We start from the raw sequence: 17,993 nt of genomic DNA, 5'->3' as shown, positions 1-17,993 counted from the left end.
TATATAATGAGCACTGTTCTTCGGAGCTCATGTTGATATAAGCAGCATTCTATTGATAGACATATTACATATGTCCAAAGAAAATGTGCCAACAAATGTAATTCCTTCGTCATTCTGCATTAAATTAGGAAGGTGTGCTCAGAAGAGCCTTGCACACAGTCTTTTCAGCAAACATCTTAAAGCTTATGGTCTTTTTCTATTTTTGCAAAGAAAAAATCATTAAACGCATGTTACACCCACTCTGCAAGAGACAGATTGTATTACTCAGTCTGGCAGTTCATTCAAGCAAGGTAGAACTGCCGACTCATATATATGATTTTGGTGCATCTGGGCTGGTTTTCAAATCAGCTACGGAGAATTGAGCATTAAAACTAATCCCAGACTCATCTGTGCGAGCTGAGCAGATGATAAGACTCTATGGTGTTAGTTATTAGCTGGTACAAGTATGGGTGAGAGGGGGGGGGGGGTTACTTTGACCCTCCCTTCGCCTCTCTGTCAGTCCTTCTTCTTCTTCCTGTTCATCCATCTGTCCCTCCTGGCCATGTGACAGGTTCCTGGTCGGACCCTCATGAATCAAAATGCTAAAGCATTCAGCTTTACTGGGTTTTGTAATTCTTTTGCTTATCACTCTTGGCAGCAGAATTTATGATGGTCAATCACAGTGCTATGTAGGATAGTGTATTCTCAACTGAAATAAGGGGAATCTACAGTATCAAACTAATGATAACTGTTTAGTAGTAAATTGTTAACTAAAAACTTGAAAGAAAAACACTTTTCAGACAAACTGAACTTGTTAATAAATGGTGGCCAGTGGAATGAACATTTTTTTCAAAAACAAGAAAAAGTATAGTCACTTGCCATTAACTTAACAGACAACTATTCATTTCCTAAATAGTCAAAAAGCTAAACATTTACATCAGTTACAGTGCCTTTACTGTTAATTTACAATAGATTAAACAGTATCAAGTAACAATCAGTAATTCGTAACAGGAACAATAGTAAGATATGTAAAATGTGTACTGTTGGTTATAATCACATGTGTATTTCTATAACTAGACAGTTAAAATGACTAAAATATAACTTATTGGTTTCTTGGGGGGGGGCTCCCTAGAAATCCAATGGTAATCATGATAGTTGACAGTTTCAGAATAAGAGAGTGTAAATTAAATTACAGTTGTTTTGAAACACTGCTCATTCTATTGGCTGTCATTTTTTAAACAGTGTTTATAAAAAGGCCAACAACTTCAGTTCTTAGAGCATTGTTTTTAATATGACTGCTGAATAAAAACCCTTTTATTATTTGAATAAAACCAGTTAATCAGTTAAATTGCATGTTACCACATATTTGTTGACCCAATAACCATTTTACAGTATTAGAAACCATTCATGCATTCATTCATTCATTAATGCATGTCCTAATAGGAGCACAAGTGCTGGCAGATTGTTCCATACATGCTTATGAGAATGAAGATCAAAGCACATGATCTCTCTCCAGTTCCTACTGCTCTGATACAGGCAAGAATCCCAAAACAGGACATGCTCCTCCATCTCCAGGCAAATCCTCTTAGTAGCCATTTCCTGTTTCCACACTGAACGCGTTTGGATGATGGCTTGATATGCAAGCAGACATGTTAAGTGAAAAAAGTGTGAACTGGACTGGTCTTAGTATTTTCACTGTGGTTTCTAGTCTGCTGGAGGGAAGCAGTTAGTTCACAGTGTCTGCTGCCCTCTGTAGTTTGCAACTGCATGTTCAACCTCCACACTGGAATCGCTTTGCTGACTTCAGACTGAAGAGCTCTCTTGTCTAGCCTTGCATAGACACACATAAATACCATGCCCCCCACCTCAACTTTAGACAATTAATAGTCAAGATCACTACAACCCTTCAGGATTAACAGATTGCCCCATACATTCTTGAAAATGGAAAAAGACATGCACAGACAAGTGACTTTTTGTTTTTCGACTCATCATGACACAAAGACCAGTCTGTACATTTTTTTTGCAGTGAAAGTGAGAGTTTACTGATAAAACTCATGATTTTCATGTAAAGATTTCTTTTATTTTTCAACTCAGGTTGTTTTGTTGTTCGTTCATATGTTTTGGTTTATATACAAAACACATACAGCGTATATGCATAAACTCCCTCAAAACATATGAACAAACCCGCTTTTCACTTTGTTCACTTTGCACAAGTTGATTGGACAATTAATATACTTTCTAATGAGGAGAACAATTTCCTGTAAATTCTGTAATTAACCAGATGTATATTTAAGATATTTAAAACCTGATTTCTTAAGCCTGTTACTGTGTGAACAGCCTGTGCATACAGTCTCTGCAAGTCTGAGATGGAGAAAATCCAGAGAAGGACATGAACCCAATATGCATGTCTACTGCCAAGCAATGATGATGTCAGGACAGTTCATGCAGAGACCAAGAAGGGGAAGAGATAATGAGCTGCTTCTATGCTGGAGCCACTGAAAACACTTCTGTTTTGTTCATGGTCACTGAGGTGGACTCGTCACCAATAGGGTTATCACCACAGAAATGGGGGGTCATCATGCAGCTACAGAACCGAAAACAACAACAGAAATCAAAGGGGAAAGTAGTTCAAAGTTTCAGATCCATTATAAATATCATGTTTTCACTCATAAAAAATAATGGTCCCAAAAATTGTGTATTTGGAGTAACATCATAGAAGAGCCATTTTTTCATATTTTAAAGAAATAACTGTGAATAGCTGAACATTTAAAGAACTTTCTCAGAATGTAAATGTTCTATACCAATTATGGCCTTTTTACCTTGAACACTACATCCGCATCAAGCTATTTAGCGATCTTGATTTGCATGATTGAAGGCCGCATTAACTGTGACTGCATGATGGTTACCGGTGACTTATCTGTTTGTTGAAGAACTGCTGAGGTCTTTAAGAAAAAAGGCAGAACCAGCCATGAACTGAGCAGTGAAGGCTTTTCCCTCGTTCATGAAGATCCAGGCAGAAACACTAGCTAGTTTATTTATGTGAGCAGTGAGCAAGAGGAAGATTTACACATATCATATTGTAAAGGTCAAGTGGTGTAAAATCCAAAAATAATTTAAAATACCAATACCATTTTAATACACAAAGTGGCCCAAATGTTTTGGCAGGCTAATATACTATACTTAAAATGTCTTACTGCATCTGCAGTGAAGACATGTCTTCACAAGTAAAAAGAAGACTGTGACAGGAGCAAAAAAGTGGCACACAAACATGACACAGAATTAATTGTCATATGCTGGGTTCAGGGTGGAGTAATTTGGTCCACATGAACACTGCATGCCTTCAGGGATATACCTGTTTAACAAGAGATTAGGAGTAAGGAGTAAGGCAAAAAGCATAGTAACAGTTTTTGAAAACCCTGAGCCCTATTTTAACAATCTTTAGGTGAGCTGTCAACCATGCACAGTGCAGCGTGAATTAGGGCGTCAGTGTGTCTTTGGTATCGTAACAACAGTAAAAAAAAGTCTTGTGTGGCTTGAAACATGCAAAAAGCATCTAAGTCTCTTAATTAACCATGGGTGTGTTTTGGGCGTAACATGCAATAAACCAATCAGCGTGTCACTTGATACTTGACAGTGTAGATCTGTCCCTTCAAGGTCAGTATTAGTATTAGGCTATCCCTCAACTTGTAATTGTAGTCTTGTGCGACTGATTGAAACACTTCTTTTTGGGCTAATCTTTTTAAGTTAAGTTACTATGTTGCTATGATTGTACAGTATATCCTTGTCCTGCAATTTTATATATACAATATGCTAATATACACATATTAATATGCAAAGGTAATATGCTTATATACACACAAAGCTTGCTTATTGACTGTCTGCTGCTGAAAAATTTGGGTACAAGTTATCTGATGCTTTACCAAACAACAGTGGCAGAGGGACATGAGAAGAATGAGACTGAATTGCTATTATTATGTTAAAGGCCATCATACTCAGAGCCAGCCTTTCAGACCATCTGAGAATAATCTTACTGCATACAATTCCCATATATAATATTTTCTTATTTAAAGAAATACATTTGTTCTTCATTGTTTGGCTTCTGTAAATGTTTCTGTGTTATTGTTATCAGTTCTTCTTTATATAAAATGAAAAGATACATAGACATAATTTAAAAAAAACTGTAGTTTTGTTCAACCATGGGAAACTTAGTTGTTCAAAGTTTAATAGATCAACATAGAGCCCCAGAACACTAAAGCAATTTTCTAAGAGAGCGTATTTCTTGTGGCAATGCGTTTATTGCAGCAGTTAGTCTTAACCAGTTTGTTCTTGCCAAGAACAGACTCCCTGGAGAGCATAATGGAGGATCTAATTATGCGATTGGTTTTAACTTTATTGTGAGTGGATCATTTAACATGCTTAGCCTCCTCATTCAAACCACTGCTAAAGCTAACAAATAAGCTTTAGTAATAAATGGTATGATTCTATTCAGTTGCTGGTATTACTCTTCTTGTTCAACCATCTTCTTGTAAACCATAGATTAACAGCATTTCACCTTGTAACGGCCTAATAACAGCTTGCTGTGATAAAAATGCTTGTAACAGACATAATGTAGTGTTGACCTCTCAGCTATCCCAGAATATGAATCACTGAGCCTTTAATTCACTGTTCTTCTAGCAGCATTCTTCTTGCAGTTATTTTTTGCACCTTTACATTCAAAAGTCTTTGCACTCTACTGCACCTGTTTTGGCAGAATGTAAGAGGAAAACATTATTTCATTTACAGTAATTGACAGGTGTACTAGAAAAATAGAAACTTTTGTACTGGTTCACACATTTCCTCATAAATTTTTCATACATTTCCACCAAATTTCCCCATAAATCTGAGTATAAAAGTAATAAAAAAAGCATGTCTACTACTAATAAAAACTAGTACAAAAAAATAGTACAACATACTGCGTCGGCTCAGAAATGAGCAACAAGATCCCATACAATTCACACATTCACTGTGTGCAGAATTATTAGGCAAATGAGTATTTTGATCATCCTTATTATACATGTTGCCCTACTCCAAGCTCTATAAGCTTGAAAGCCAACTACCAATCAAGTAAATCAGGTGATGTGCATCTCTGTAATGAGAAGGGGTGTGGTCTAATGACATCAACACCCTATATAAGGTGTGCTTAATTATTAGGCAACTTCCTTTCCTTTGGCAAAATAGGTCAGAAGAGTCTTTATGAGTCTTTTGGGTTGATTGAGAACATAGTTGTTCAATAATAAAAAGAATCCTCTCAAATACAACTTGCCTAATAATTCTGCACACACTGTACATATAAAGACTAAAATGTACCCAAAGAAATTCATAACATTTGTAACATAACAGCTACTCCTATGTTTTTACAAATCACAAGGAGCTCCTGTCCACTTGTGACACTGTTTTGCCAAATACACACAACTCAGCTGGCTATGTACTATGTACTATGGCTATGTAATAATTGAGAAAAGAGCAGCATCACAGCATTCTGCTTTTCTCCGTTATGGTACTTCTACAAGAGGAATTAAAGGACAGGAACTGTACTTCACTTTCTACTACAGTTACATTTAGGGTTGAGGCAAGGGTTTGGTTAAGTTTAGATTATTGTAAAGATTACAATTAGGATTACAGTTAATGGTTAACAGTTAAGTGAAGTCTAGGTTATGGTGTTGCAATCGCTGTCCAATTGTTTTTTTATCAAATTATCTTTTTTTTTTCTATTTCTGCGTGTCTGGGTTGCATCAGTAATTTGTGCATATGCACAAAACCTTCAGAACTTATAATGGAAGTCAATGAAAAGAGATTGTTTTCAAGAAATTTCAGAGTTTCAGTTGTTTTTGTGACAGTGAGAAAATTTTTCATGCTTTGCTGCTAATTTTGGTTAATGTTGACTTTCCCAATACCAAGAACATGCTGTTCAACCAGCATATCCAGCTGGACTATCCTTGCTACTGCTTCTGGCTCAACCAGAACACAACACTGCCTGCAGATACAATGTGTTACTGCTCACACATACAATACTCTCTGCAAAAACAGATTGATGACTTTTTTTCTATTATTTCAATGCTGAGCAAAAACACAACTAATCAGATAATCTTCAGAAATGCATATTAATAAGTATTTATAATACTGTATATTGCAATTTTTACAATTAATGTTTGATTCTTTTAGAATCCACTAAGTCAAAACCATACCTAAACTAATAGGCTGTGTTGATATGGAGTTTATGTAAACAACATGGACCCATCTGTCGGACAGCTCTGAAGTTATTGGATGTTAACACTTTAGAGAAGGATGTCCTGTCGCTAGCAGCTAGAGTGTATGATTAGTGAAATTAATGGCTACTAATGAGCTGGTAACACTGTTGAAGCCTTGGCTTGTTATTTGGCCTGAGCAGAGCCTAGACATAGCTGTTGACATATGTTCACTGATTCTAGCTAATGTCCTAAATCACAGGTCTGTACACACACACACACACACACACACACACACACACACACACACACACACACATATATACACAGAGCATCTTTCTCTACATAACCAGGTCCACTTACTGATTTCAAGAAAGGTCACAATTTCTCACTGTGTAAATGGATAGTAAGCAGTTCCATTATTCCAGTATTTTGCTAATTTAGGGCTTTAGGGCTAGTCAGTTATATTATTGACATATGTAATATACTTTTTAGAATATATCCTTATGATGACATACGCTAAATATTTTACAGCAGTTTTATATGTTACTTAAAGCAACATTGTGCAGCAAATTGTACCTTGAAATAACAAATTGTGTTGATGCCCCACTGACCTGTGATAGAGAGAATAGCAGTGCTTTTATTGCTACTCGGGGTGAAGTGGGCAGTACAATGTTCGCCAGACCTGTGTAATGTTGTATAATTTGAGTCATAAATCAGTACATACATACATAAATACATACATACATACATACAATAGGGGAAAAAAAAATTTAGTCAGTCACCAATTGTGCAAGTTCTTTCACTTAAAAAGATGAGAGAGGCTTGTAATTGACATCATAGGTAGACCTCATGCATGAGAGACAAAATGAGAAAAAAAAATCAGAAATCACAAATCACAAATTCTTTAAAAATCAGACAATGTGATTTTTCTCATTTTGTCTCTCATAGATGAGGTCTACCTATGATGTCAATTACATTCCTCTCTCATTTTTTTAAGTGGGAGAACTTGCACAATTGGTGACTGACTAAATACTTTTTTTCCCCACTGTACAGACATTTACAAATGAACACAAAAATGCCAAGCAGAATGGTAACTCTGCTATCCTCCCGCAACAAAATATATGTATACTGCAATTTTTTGTGTTTTGCAAATTTTTATATACATTCTTTTATTTTTGTTTATTTTTGCTTTAGTCCACATTTTGTTTTAGCCAAGAAAAATAAGACAATTGCAATAATAAGGATTGTATAAAAATGTTTTGTATATCATATTTTAGTCAATTCAACATCAAGTGACGTTTTTCAAGGAATTGCAGTACAACACTTAACAATTTTATTTTCATACATGGAAATATTAGTGTTAGTTTGGTAGCAGTCTGTCTGAAAAGTCGTTTATGTATTTTAAGGGTAAACACTGAGGACCTGGCAATTATATAATATGTCCAGTAGATGGAACTGTTCCTCTAAAGCTGTCAGAAAATATGACTGTATTTTTCAATGTGTGAGAGGTAGGGAATAGTTTCTTTCATCTGAAGAGATCTTACCACGAAATGCATTTTGCCGAGAGTTGCAATTGGCAGTAACCCGAAAACACTTTTGTTTATAGTGAAGCACTTCACATGAAGCATAACAGTAAGTAAGTATCTGTAGTTTTCAAGTTTTTTTTATTTTTTTATTTATGTAAAGTAACCGTAAAGGAACCAATCTGGACCAAAGTGACAGTAGTTATGTAAGGCATATTATGCCCAAACTGGGAACTTCATCTATTACAAATGAGCCCAATCAAAGCATACAAACATACATTCATATGACACATGCAGCAAAATACATACAATTTCATGCAAGACCATTCAATCAGACGACATTTCAAATGCCCTGTTTTCACCACAGACACTCACAAAGACTAACCACTGTAAAATACCAAACAAAATAATCTATAGAAATCACTTATAAATATAAGTATGAATATACCAGTTATCAGAACTGGCATTAACTGTAATGTTATGCAACATCGCATCTTCTCTGTTCTTCTTTGTTTTGTTCACACAACTTTTTCATACCATTATATTACTTTAGCAGTAAACGCAACAAACAGTTCAAAATGTTGATGCGAATAAAAGAGAAGAACAAATCAATGTTGTAAGTAAACAAAATGAAAGACAACACAATCAAGGGAACTTTTCTGGTTTAAGAAAAAGAAGACATGATGCAATGAGATGACTACAATGATGACGATGATGATGACCACGGCGATGATAATTTTGTAAGGGGCCACTGTGTAACAGTGAGAATGTTGAAGTGTGTGTATACATATTTGTGTTTGACAGAGAGGCTCAGACATCTGCTGGAGTGTGTCTGTCAACAGTGCGTAAGGTCTGAAGATCTGTAAAAGTCTCGAATGTGCAAGAGGTCAGCTCCTTTTTAGGAGATTTTGGACTAGGCAGGTCTTCAGCTGGAATGCACAGGGTTCTCATTCTCTGTTTCAGAAAGAGATTTTACAGTTAAATCAGTAAAGTGTTCTTCATAAGCACAAGAATTTGAAAAAAATGCTATGACCCCATATTAAAGTTCAGTTTGTAATGAAAAATAAATAAACAGTTTTGACCATACCACAAAAATGGAGTCAGTCAGTCAGACATGTTTGGGGTCTGATGTCTGTGGTTTCTTTAATTACTGCTGGAGCTATGAGGTTACAGTGTCAGAAACCACTCAAGCAAGTCTATTTGAGATTGCATAACATCTCTACATAGTTTGAGGCAAGTGTGTGATGATTTTGGCAGCCAGTTTGCACAGTGCTAATTGACAGGCTGTAAATTTTCATCGTGTCTTAGCTATGTTAGCCTCGTAACTCCGATGTAAGTCGACATAGGAGAGCAAACATTCTAAATGATTGACGACATTTGGTAGGAACTCTTTCACTGAAAAAGTAGCTGAATGCATTCACTAGAAGGGGTGTCCACAAAAAACAAAATAGCTTAATTGAAATGAACCTTCCATTTCAAGGAACAGGAGATGTGTTTTCAATACTAATACAACAGCAAACTGTTTGCACTGGCACCACTGACTTGTCACTTCCATTCTCTTCATGATTAAAGTTGAATTGGGCTGCATGTGCAGTATGATTACTTACCTGACGCATAGACCCAGGGGTTTTGCACACGGCATACATCATCCACAAAGGGACCAGCAGGGTGGAGGAGAGTGTGAAGAAGCCTCCAATGGCATAGCCCCACCAAGGGTACTCATATGTGTTATTGAACTTCAGGGGGGTGTACTTAACCAAGGAGAAGACAAATGTTCCCTGAAAAAAAAAACAGAAATGGGAACAGTGTCAGAGTCCTACACAACCAATTTGTTGGAGTTCATATAAACACTGTTAGTGTTAAATTACTGTGAAAAAGTACTGTGCTTTTTAAGTTTTAACCCTCACAGTGTTAATTTAATACCAACAGGGTTGATTTAACACTGGCAAATTTGCTGTATACAGAAGATCCCACCTGTCTTTCCAAGTAGGTCAGACGCTGGTGACAGGTGTCACCAACAGATCTACAACTGAAAGCTTGGTCCTACATTCTCACAAACTCTCACTTTGGAGATATAGAAGAACCACTATTCAAAAAACCAGTCTTGATTCATGTTCTTTGTTTATACATGATATGTAAGTATGAAGAACCCAATACAATGTTCTATACCAATTAAAGTGTTTTTTTGCCTGTCTACCCAAGCCAAGAAGCATTTAGGAACCTTTATTTTTAAAATGTATGTAGGGACACAATGGTCATGCACTATTTGAATGTATACTGTGGCGGTTAATACACAATAAATTGACAAAACTCTTCTGTAATCCAAAGCAAATATTTTCAAATTGTATCGAGCCGAAAGGACAACTGTATTGCTCAAAAATGTATCTTTGATGTCTCTAGATCTTACTTATGTTTAATTTAGAGATCAACTTTGTCACAGATGTTCCTCTGCTTATAGCACTAGACAAAAAGAGACATGTCTTTACAAGAGAGATTTACTCTCTTTTAAGACTCCATATTCTTTCTTTAAGAATGAACAGGAACTACTTTGATTTGGTTATCGGAACTTCCAATGATTTATTTGATTAAACTGAACTTGAACTGATATATTTGTAATATGCGCAGCTATTAAGGAGAATAAAATTACCCAAATAAAATAGTAATTCACAGCATCAAACTGAAAACACTCTCATTAGGCCTGAATGAAAAATGGTCGAGTTCACATTGAGACTTCTGTCTTTAGTGAACAAGTGTTATTATTTATTATTTTTATTTATTGAGATCTGTTCTAAAACTCAAGAGGAGACACATGTAAGATTGCTGTCTTTACCCAAAGGGACACATTTGAAGAGCATATAATATGAATAAAATGAATAATATTATGTGCTTTAATATAAAGTCTCCTCTGTCTCTCCATCTGATCTCATTATTCTAGAAACTACAAATTTATTTAGAAGATCTACTTTCTGATTTTTCTTTCCTCTGGGAAGCTCCTTTTATAACTCTACTGACTCATGGTCTGCCGTAAAATAAAAACTGTAAATAAAAAAGCTCTAATTTTAGTAACCGCTGATGACTGTCAGGATTTTCAGTAAATTCTGTCATCTTCTTTTGAGAACTGTTTAGCCTGCATATAACTCACTGTGCAAATAATAGGGGTCACAAATTTCCAGCAGTACTTCATATGAGGCCAGGGACGATAACCAATCATGTCTTCAATGTTGTTATACAGACGATCTGCACCTGAAATCACAAATACCACTTACAAACACTGGACATCATTCTATAGTTTTTTTCTTTACTGTCAATAACACTGTCAATTTGTTAGTCTTGCATACTGAGATTCATATTTCCAACATAATAAATGATATAAACAATAAAAGAAAAATATTTACCATAAACCCATCCCACACAGATGGACTGAAGAATGGCAAATGCCAGGAGAGTCATTCCACTGCAAGCATAATAGTCAAACAACTGGAAGACATACAGGCCACCCTTCAGAGAGAGAGAGAGAGAGAGAGAGAGAGAGAGAGAGAGAGAGAGAGAGAGAGAGAGAGAGAACCAAAACTTGATTTTTATTCTGAAGAATATAATCAGGACTCTAAGTAGCTCTAAGTATTCTGCACTGGCACCACTAACAAGGGAACAAGGGATAACCTCTCACCTCTGTTACCATCAGCAAGCCAACAAGGAAGCTGACCACACAGATGAGAAGGAGCAGGATTTTACGCCGGTGTCCAATTTGGAAGAAGGAGGGATACATGTCGGAGATGGCTGTCACTAGAGCTTCGTGGTAGACAAACTGCAACACAAAAAAGTAACCTCATCAAACAGTGCTTCTGTATGACAGGCCTTAAGATGATGCCACATAAAGAAGGTGTTCTTCATTTATGAAACTAGTTCAAAGCTGGAAGTGAATGGAGTGCCAACATACCTCACTGTCTAATCCAAGGAAAATTATCATAATGAAGAAGAAAATTGCCCATAACTGAGGTAAAGGCATTAAGGCCACTGCCCGTGGGTAAGCAATGAATGCCAGTCCAGGACCTACGGTAACAAAGACTGATGAGTGCGAAAAGCTTTACGAGAATTCTTCAAACTTCTTCAGGAACAGACTCATAGAGTGTTAGACATGCAAAATGATTAATGTGTGTATTTTAAAATGTGTTGCAACAGCATAAACAAGTCTATTCAAGCAGTTATACATTTGCAATAAAAAACAGAATTCTCAGAAGAGACTTGCCATGCTCATCAAATGTGTAACGGTAGGTAAAGTAGCTTTTACTCAAGTCAAAGTATTGTTGCTTTCATTACAAATTACAAATCCACATGCTCAATAAAGCTACTTGAGTACTAACAAACTTATAGAGCTCAGTAACTTTATACATTAATCATCTATCTGCATACGAGCTGAAAGCTGTAACTGTAACTGACCAGTACAGATGAGATCACCAACGTAACATAGTGACATTACACACAAAGAGAAACTACAAACTAAATGATTTAAATTACTGACTAAAAAGGTTGATTCCTTTTTCCTAATCGTACCTGACTCTGCCACCATTGAAATGTCCATTCCCTGTTCATCTGCCATGAAACCCAACACAGAGAAGATGGCAAAGCCAGCCACAAAGCTGGTCAGGCTGTTTAGCAGGCACAAGTACACACAGTCTCTGCAAAACAGAAAAAGGTAATACATTCATTTTTTTGTTACTGCTGATACTTCTTTAAACACAAACACATACTGTAGACACAATGGGCTAATGTTCTAGTAGATATCTTTTAAGCACCTGTAACAGTTGTTTTCATATTTATTATAGCTTCCCAAAGCTGTCAGAACTCCCGTGCAAACTCCATAGGAGTAAAAGATTTGACTACCTGCGTCCATCCATACCTGAAATGGAACATATCATGTTTTAATGTTCGTTGAAAATAATGACACATTGCTTTCAAAGCCAAAATGTGTAACATTTTTAAACATTACATTCATTTATATTCATAATAATGCTAAAGAACAAATGTTAATTGCTGAGAAGATTTTTTTCCCTTTTTTTCAGTACCTGAGGGTCAGTGAGGCGTGAAGGATCTGGGTACAGATAGAATTTGATACCATTAATGGCTCCTGGCAGTGTTAGTCCACGCACCAGCAGAACTGCCAGCATCAAATACGGAAACGTAGCGGTGAAATAGACCACCTTAGAAAAACACACAATAAAGTGCTAAACACTAAAGCAGCAGGGCCCAACTCATTTATAATGCAATCATATAGCTTAACCTTAAAACTAGGCAAAGAGTCATTTTTCTGAATGCAGTTCTGTTCAACCTTGAACAAAAACATTATTTGTGCTCTTCTGGAAAGCTTTCCAACAATGTCGTTAAAAATGCTGAAGAACCTTAAACTTGGTGGACTTTAACAACCAAACAATGACCACAGCCTTCTAAGCATCATAATGTAATACATACATTTCTGCCCTATATTCTCACCTTGCCTGTAGACTTCACTCCTTTCCACACACAGAAGTAGCAGATGATCCAGGCCAGCAGGAGACACAGCGCCAGATCCCATCTCACATTACCAACCTCATCAATCCCTCCAGACAAACCCAAAATCCTTCTCCTGAAAGGACAGAGAATGTAGAATGTAATCTCGACCTTTGCTTATGTTTCAGTTCATCCAAGCTCTATTCTATTTTCTCTGAAGGGACAGACATGTTTATTGTAGCATCATGTGCAACTTCTGTAAAACATAAACTTTTAGTACTATCTCATCAGTGACATTCTGTCAGAGCCAGAGTTTAGATTGGAGGGTCTAGACTATTTCATTGTAGCTAAATCTTTGGAAAGCTATGCCAGTGTAGCTATGCCCTAACCCCAGATGAAGTTTATCAAGTTTGCTTCTTCTTCTTTAATTTACACTGGAACTGCAAGAATAATGTAGCTAACACACAACATATACACATATACACATATACATATCTCATGCAAATCATGCAAAAACGCACAATAAAATGTGGAGTAATTTCAAAAATACTGGCTATTATGTGTTTTGTGACACAGAAAAAAATTAATCAAATTTAGGTCAATTTATTTTTTTGGTAAAAAAAGTAGCATTTCCAAATACTCACTCCCAGAACTCCACAACTGGGGATGCCACTTTCTCTGGAATATTTTCAGTAACATTGCTCTGACTAAATTCCACGCAGTGCTCTAGAACATAGAAAATGAAAAGACACTTATTATAAGTTCCCACATTTAAAGAATATTAGCCTTGAAAATTCCAACAGACCCCAGACAATGGGAGAGGTTGTGTTGGGCATGCCAGCGAAATATGTGCTCCAAACCTATCATTAAAGTTCATTCAGCTAAACTGAACTCTATTTAATCGAAAGAACATGGTGTAACTCTAGACTGCTGTACTGGCAGGTTTTTACAATGTCAGTATTGTCACCTGTGTTCCAGCTATTCCTACAGCTAGCCCATGGGAGTTCTGAGGTGAAGGAGGAGAACAGGTAGAGAAACGCCCAGGCCAGGATGATGATGTAATAGACTCCAGTGTACAGGACCACTACCTGGCTACCATAGCCCAGTCCTGAGAAGAAATGCAAAAGATTTGTCTCTATCCAACAATTCCTGATGTTTTTATAATGTTGCAAAATGAACATTAAATGCTTGCTCAGTATCTTGTGGGACACTTTATAAGGTGTGCCTGTAGCTAACAGCTTTTAAACACTGGCTTAATATATTTGACAGTGGGTTGGGGACATTGTTCTTCTTCACCTTCAAAGAGGGGGCAAATCTTCCTCCAGCATGTGATCCCTCCCTGGCTGGTGTACTGGCCCAGTGATGTCTCCAAGAAGAAGAGCGGTATCCCACAAGAAAACAGGAAGAGCACGTATGGCACAAAGAAAGCTCCTTTGAAGCAGAAAATGGCATTCAATACACAATGCCTCAAAGTGTGTGTGTGTGTGTGTGTGTGTGTGTGTGTGTGTGTGTGTGTGTGTGTGTCAACTAGCAATGTTCAATCAGCAAAGGTTAATGCAATCTATGTGGTCGGCTACTCTTGTTATTTACATGCACACTCAAAGAAGTAGTTTACACAATTTACAGAATTTACTCTTTACCCCAAATCTAATCAATTAGTCAAGACATGTTTGGTGACTTCGTTTTGTACCAGAACTATGAAACTAATGAAGCTAACAAGTAACGGAAGCTCATAATTCACCATTTGCTCATAATTCACCATTTAGCACCATTTACCATTTAGCATTTTATTTAGAAAAATATATCCATAGATATTCTGTATGGATTGACTCTTTGCAAGAGAAGTTTTCTGTAGTGCAAAAAAATATATATTTTCTAGAAAGTATTTTCTATATAGGTTCTTTATAAGTATATAGGTCCTATAAGGTATTAGGTATTTAACCAGACAAAGATATGTTGGCATTCTAATGATTCTTCGAGATTGATTCATGGTTTTATATACATAACCATAGCTATTTCTATAGCTATAGTAACTATAGCAAATCTTCAAAGAACCTTGTGCATAAGAAGCACAATTAGACATCAGTCTTGATTGATTGACTACATAAGGGGTAACATCAATACGGTACTTTGTACTTTTTGATTTTTCAGTGAATTATTGCTCTAAGCATCATGCACCAGATAATTTAAGAAAGAGAGAAGCTTATGTAAACTTTTGTACAATCCTGCTCATGTGTTTAAGTCACTGAGTTCACTTGCATGTCTTACCACAAAACCAAGTATGCAGTTATACAACTTCACCCACCGCCTCATGCGGCCCCTGTCCTAGAGAAACAGTACCACATACAGTAGGCATGTTTAAGCGTTTCTCCAGGAACCAAGCTTTCCCTAATGCTGATCTGAGGCCTGCACTTCAACTAAAAGTATTGTGTGCCTTTAATGCTAATCTCTTCTAGTAATTTCAATACTGATGATTTCAAAATAAAGAACCTAGCAGAGCATGCCAAAGATTTGTTTTTAGACATAGTAACTGACATGAAAAAACACATTAAGCATGAAAACTGCACCTATAGTCTTATTATTATTATTATTATTATTATTATATCAACATGTATTAAGAATGCATGCAAAAAATAAAATAAGGTCTGAGTGTTAACCTTCTGAACTCTGAGGGCCTGTATGTAAGGCTAGACTCTAGTCTCATAAACTACTCCTCACTCTCATAACTGCATAAAATATTAGAATATTAATTTCACAGTAGTTACCAAATAAAAGTAAGTGTTTACTGAACAATAATCATTCAGATCAAACAAAAAAGGTTCAAGGTTTTAATATGGATTTTTTTTTATAAATAAGGGCAAAGTAGTTCCTTGCTTACCTCCTCCATTCTTGTAACACAGATAAGGGAACCTCCATACATTTCCTAGGCCAATAATGTGTCCTGCAACAGCTAGGAAAAACTCCAGTTTACTGGCCCATTGCTCTCTCTGCTGCGGTTTGGGCTGGGGCTTTGCCATAGGGCCTGCCCTATTCATCAGCTTTAACCGCACTTCTGGCTCAAAGCCTTGCTCCATAATGCTGCTCAGAAGATAAAAAGCACATATATAAACAGGCTACAACAAGTTCTTTTAACAGGAAAGGCAATGTATAGGAATGCACCCATGGGGAATCGTGATTGTTCAACGCACTTCAAGTTTTCACAGGTTGGTTATTATATGGATCACACATGTTTGTTAGTAATGATCTAATGAGTTATTTCTGCTGAAACACAACCTTGCGTTTACCTTGTATAAAAACTTTTCAAGAGAATAGGAAAAGCGGACAAAAATGAGATATACAGTGCCTTGCAAAAGTATTCACCCTCCTTGGCTTTTTGCTTTTTTGGCTTTTTTTGGGGGTTATAAAACCCAACCTGACCATCAAATTCATTATCATCAAATGAAAACGGGCACAGTTCTCAAGCAGAAACTGGAGTATCTGTCCATAACGACCACAATAAGCTATAAACTCCATAGAGCTGGACTTTCATTACACACAAAAATAGGAAGGCTCGTTTTGAGTTTGCCAAAAGGCTTGTGGGAGACTCCCCAAATATATGGAGGAAGGTGCTCTGGTCAGATGAGACCAACATTTTTGGCCACCAAGGAAAACAGGTGCAACTGGTGCAAAACCAACACATCCCCATAGTGAAACATGGTGGTGGCAGCATCATGCTGTGGGGATGTTTTTTAGCAGCAGGGACTGGGAAACTGGTCTGAGTCGAGGGGGGGATGGATGGTTCTAAATACAGGGATATTCTTGAGCAAAATCTGTTTCAGTCAGTCAGTGATTTGAGAATTGGACGGAAGTTCACCTTTCAACAGGACAATGACCCAAAGCATACTGCTAAAGCAGCACTCGAGTGGTTTAAAGGGAAATGTTTAAATGTATTTCAATGGTCTAGTCAAAGGCCAGACCTTAATCCAATTGAGGAGCTTTGGTCAGACTTGAGTAGACTTGAGTTCACCAGCAGAAACCAGCTAACTTGAAGAAGCTGGAGCAGTTTTGCCTTGAGGAATGAGCAAAAATCCCTGTGGCAAGATGTAGCAAGCTCATAGACACATATCCAAAGCGACTTGCAGCTGTAATTGCTGCTAAAGACGACTCTAGAAAGTACTGACTTTAAGGGGGGGTGAATAGTTTTGCACACTGTTTTTTGTTATTTTGTCCTATTTGTTTGATTCGCAATAAAATAAATATCAAATGTTCATAGTTGTAGGCATGTTCTGTAAATGAAATGATGCAAACCCTCAAATAATCCATTTTAATTTCAGGTTGTGAGGTAACAAAACACAAAAATGTGAATACTTTTGCAAAGCACTGTAATATAAAGATATAAAACTATATAAACCAGTATAAAACAATATCATTTAATACAATTCATATAATCACACAGTAGTCACATGATTTGGTGTTGGTTTGTTATGTAATCTTTGGCATGTGATGTGAAATGAGGCCCATAAGTAAATCTGGGGTCCATGATAAGTGTAAAGCTGTTTTGGAGTTGGACCCAAGCTAATTTTGAAATATGTTATTTAAACCCCTATCAAAAATGACTCATGTTCATTTAAGTTGCCACTAGTTACTCCCTAATGGACTGCAACAAAGATATTCAAATCAATTTATATATCCTTTCAGTTTAAGAGCCCGTGAGGCCCAGAAGGCCTAGTCCTTTTCTGCCAGCAAAATCAAGGCTTACACTGTTGCACACTATTCTTAGAGTTTACTTACCCATCAGCAT

At 36.7% G+C, this 17,993-nt stretch overlaps 1 protein-coding gene across 1 annotated transcript; it reads right to left on the bottom strand.

Moving 5' to 3' along the window:
* Nucleotides 1-7,902: 7,902 nt before the first annotated feature.
* On the bottom strand, nt 7,903-17,215 carry LOC140560242 (sodium- and chloride-dependent GABA transporter 2-like). The gene is made up of 14 exons (XM_072684554.1): nt 16,092-17,215; nt 14,510-14,644; nt 14,181-14,321; nt 13,858-13,939; nt 13,217-13,349; nt 12,793-12,927; nt 12,523-12,626; nt 12,281-12,405; nt 11,667-11,779; nt 11,397-11,534; nt 11,125-11,227; nt 10,872-10,972; nt 9,337-9,507; nt 7,903-8,683 (listed from the first exon to the last, which is right to left on the bottom strand). The coding sequence occupies exons 1-14, from the start codon at nt 16,285-16,287 to the stop codon at nt 8,540-8,542; spliced, it is 1,821 nt and encodes a 606-aa protein (XP_072540655.1). The 5' UTR covers nt 16,288-17,215; the 3' UTR covers nt 7,903-8,539.
* Between the last annotated feature and the right edge of the window lie 778 nt (nt 17,216-17,993).

The sequence above is a fragment of the Salminus brasiliensis genome, chromosome 7 (assembly GCF_030463535.1).
Source record: "Salminus brasiliensis chromosome 7, fSalBra1.hap2, whole genome shotgun sequence".
Taxonomy (NCBI): Eukaryota; Metazoa; Chordata; class Actinopteri; order Characiformes; family Bryconidae; genus Salminus; species Salminus brasiliensis.
The sequence above is the reverse complement of the archived record's forward strand: the minus strand, read 5'-3'. Positions and strand labels throughout refer to the sequence as shown.

Coding starts and splice junctions, on each gene's coding strand:
- LOC140560242 (XM_072684554.1), bottom strand. CDS start 16,287: ATGGAGCAAGGCTTTGAGCCAGAAGTGCGGTTAAAGCTGATGAATAGG. Junction 13,350..13,857: donor CCAGTTGTGGAGTTCTGGGA/GTGAGTATTTGG, acceptor CTGTCCTTTCAG/GAGAAGGATTTTGGGTTTGT. Junction 10,973..11,124: donor CTGTGTGGGATGGGTTTATG/GTAAATATTTTT, acceptor TTGTGATTTCAG/GTGCAGATCGTCTGTATAAC.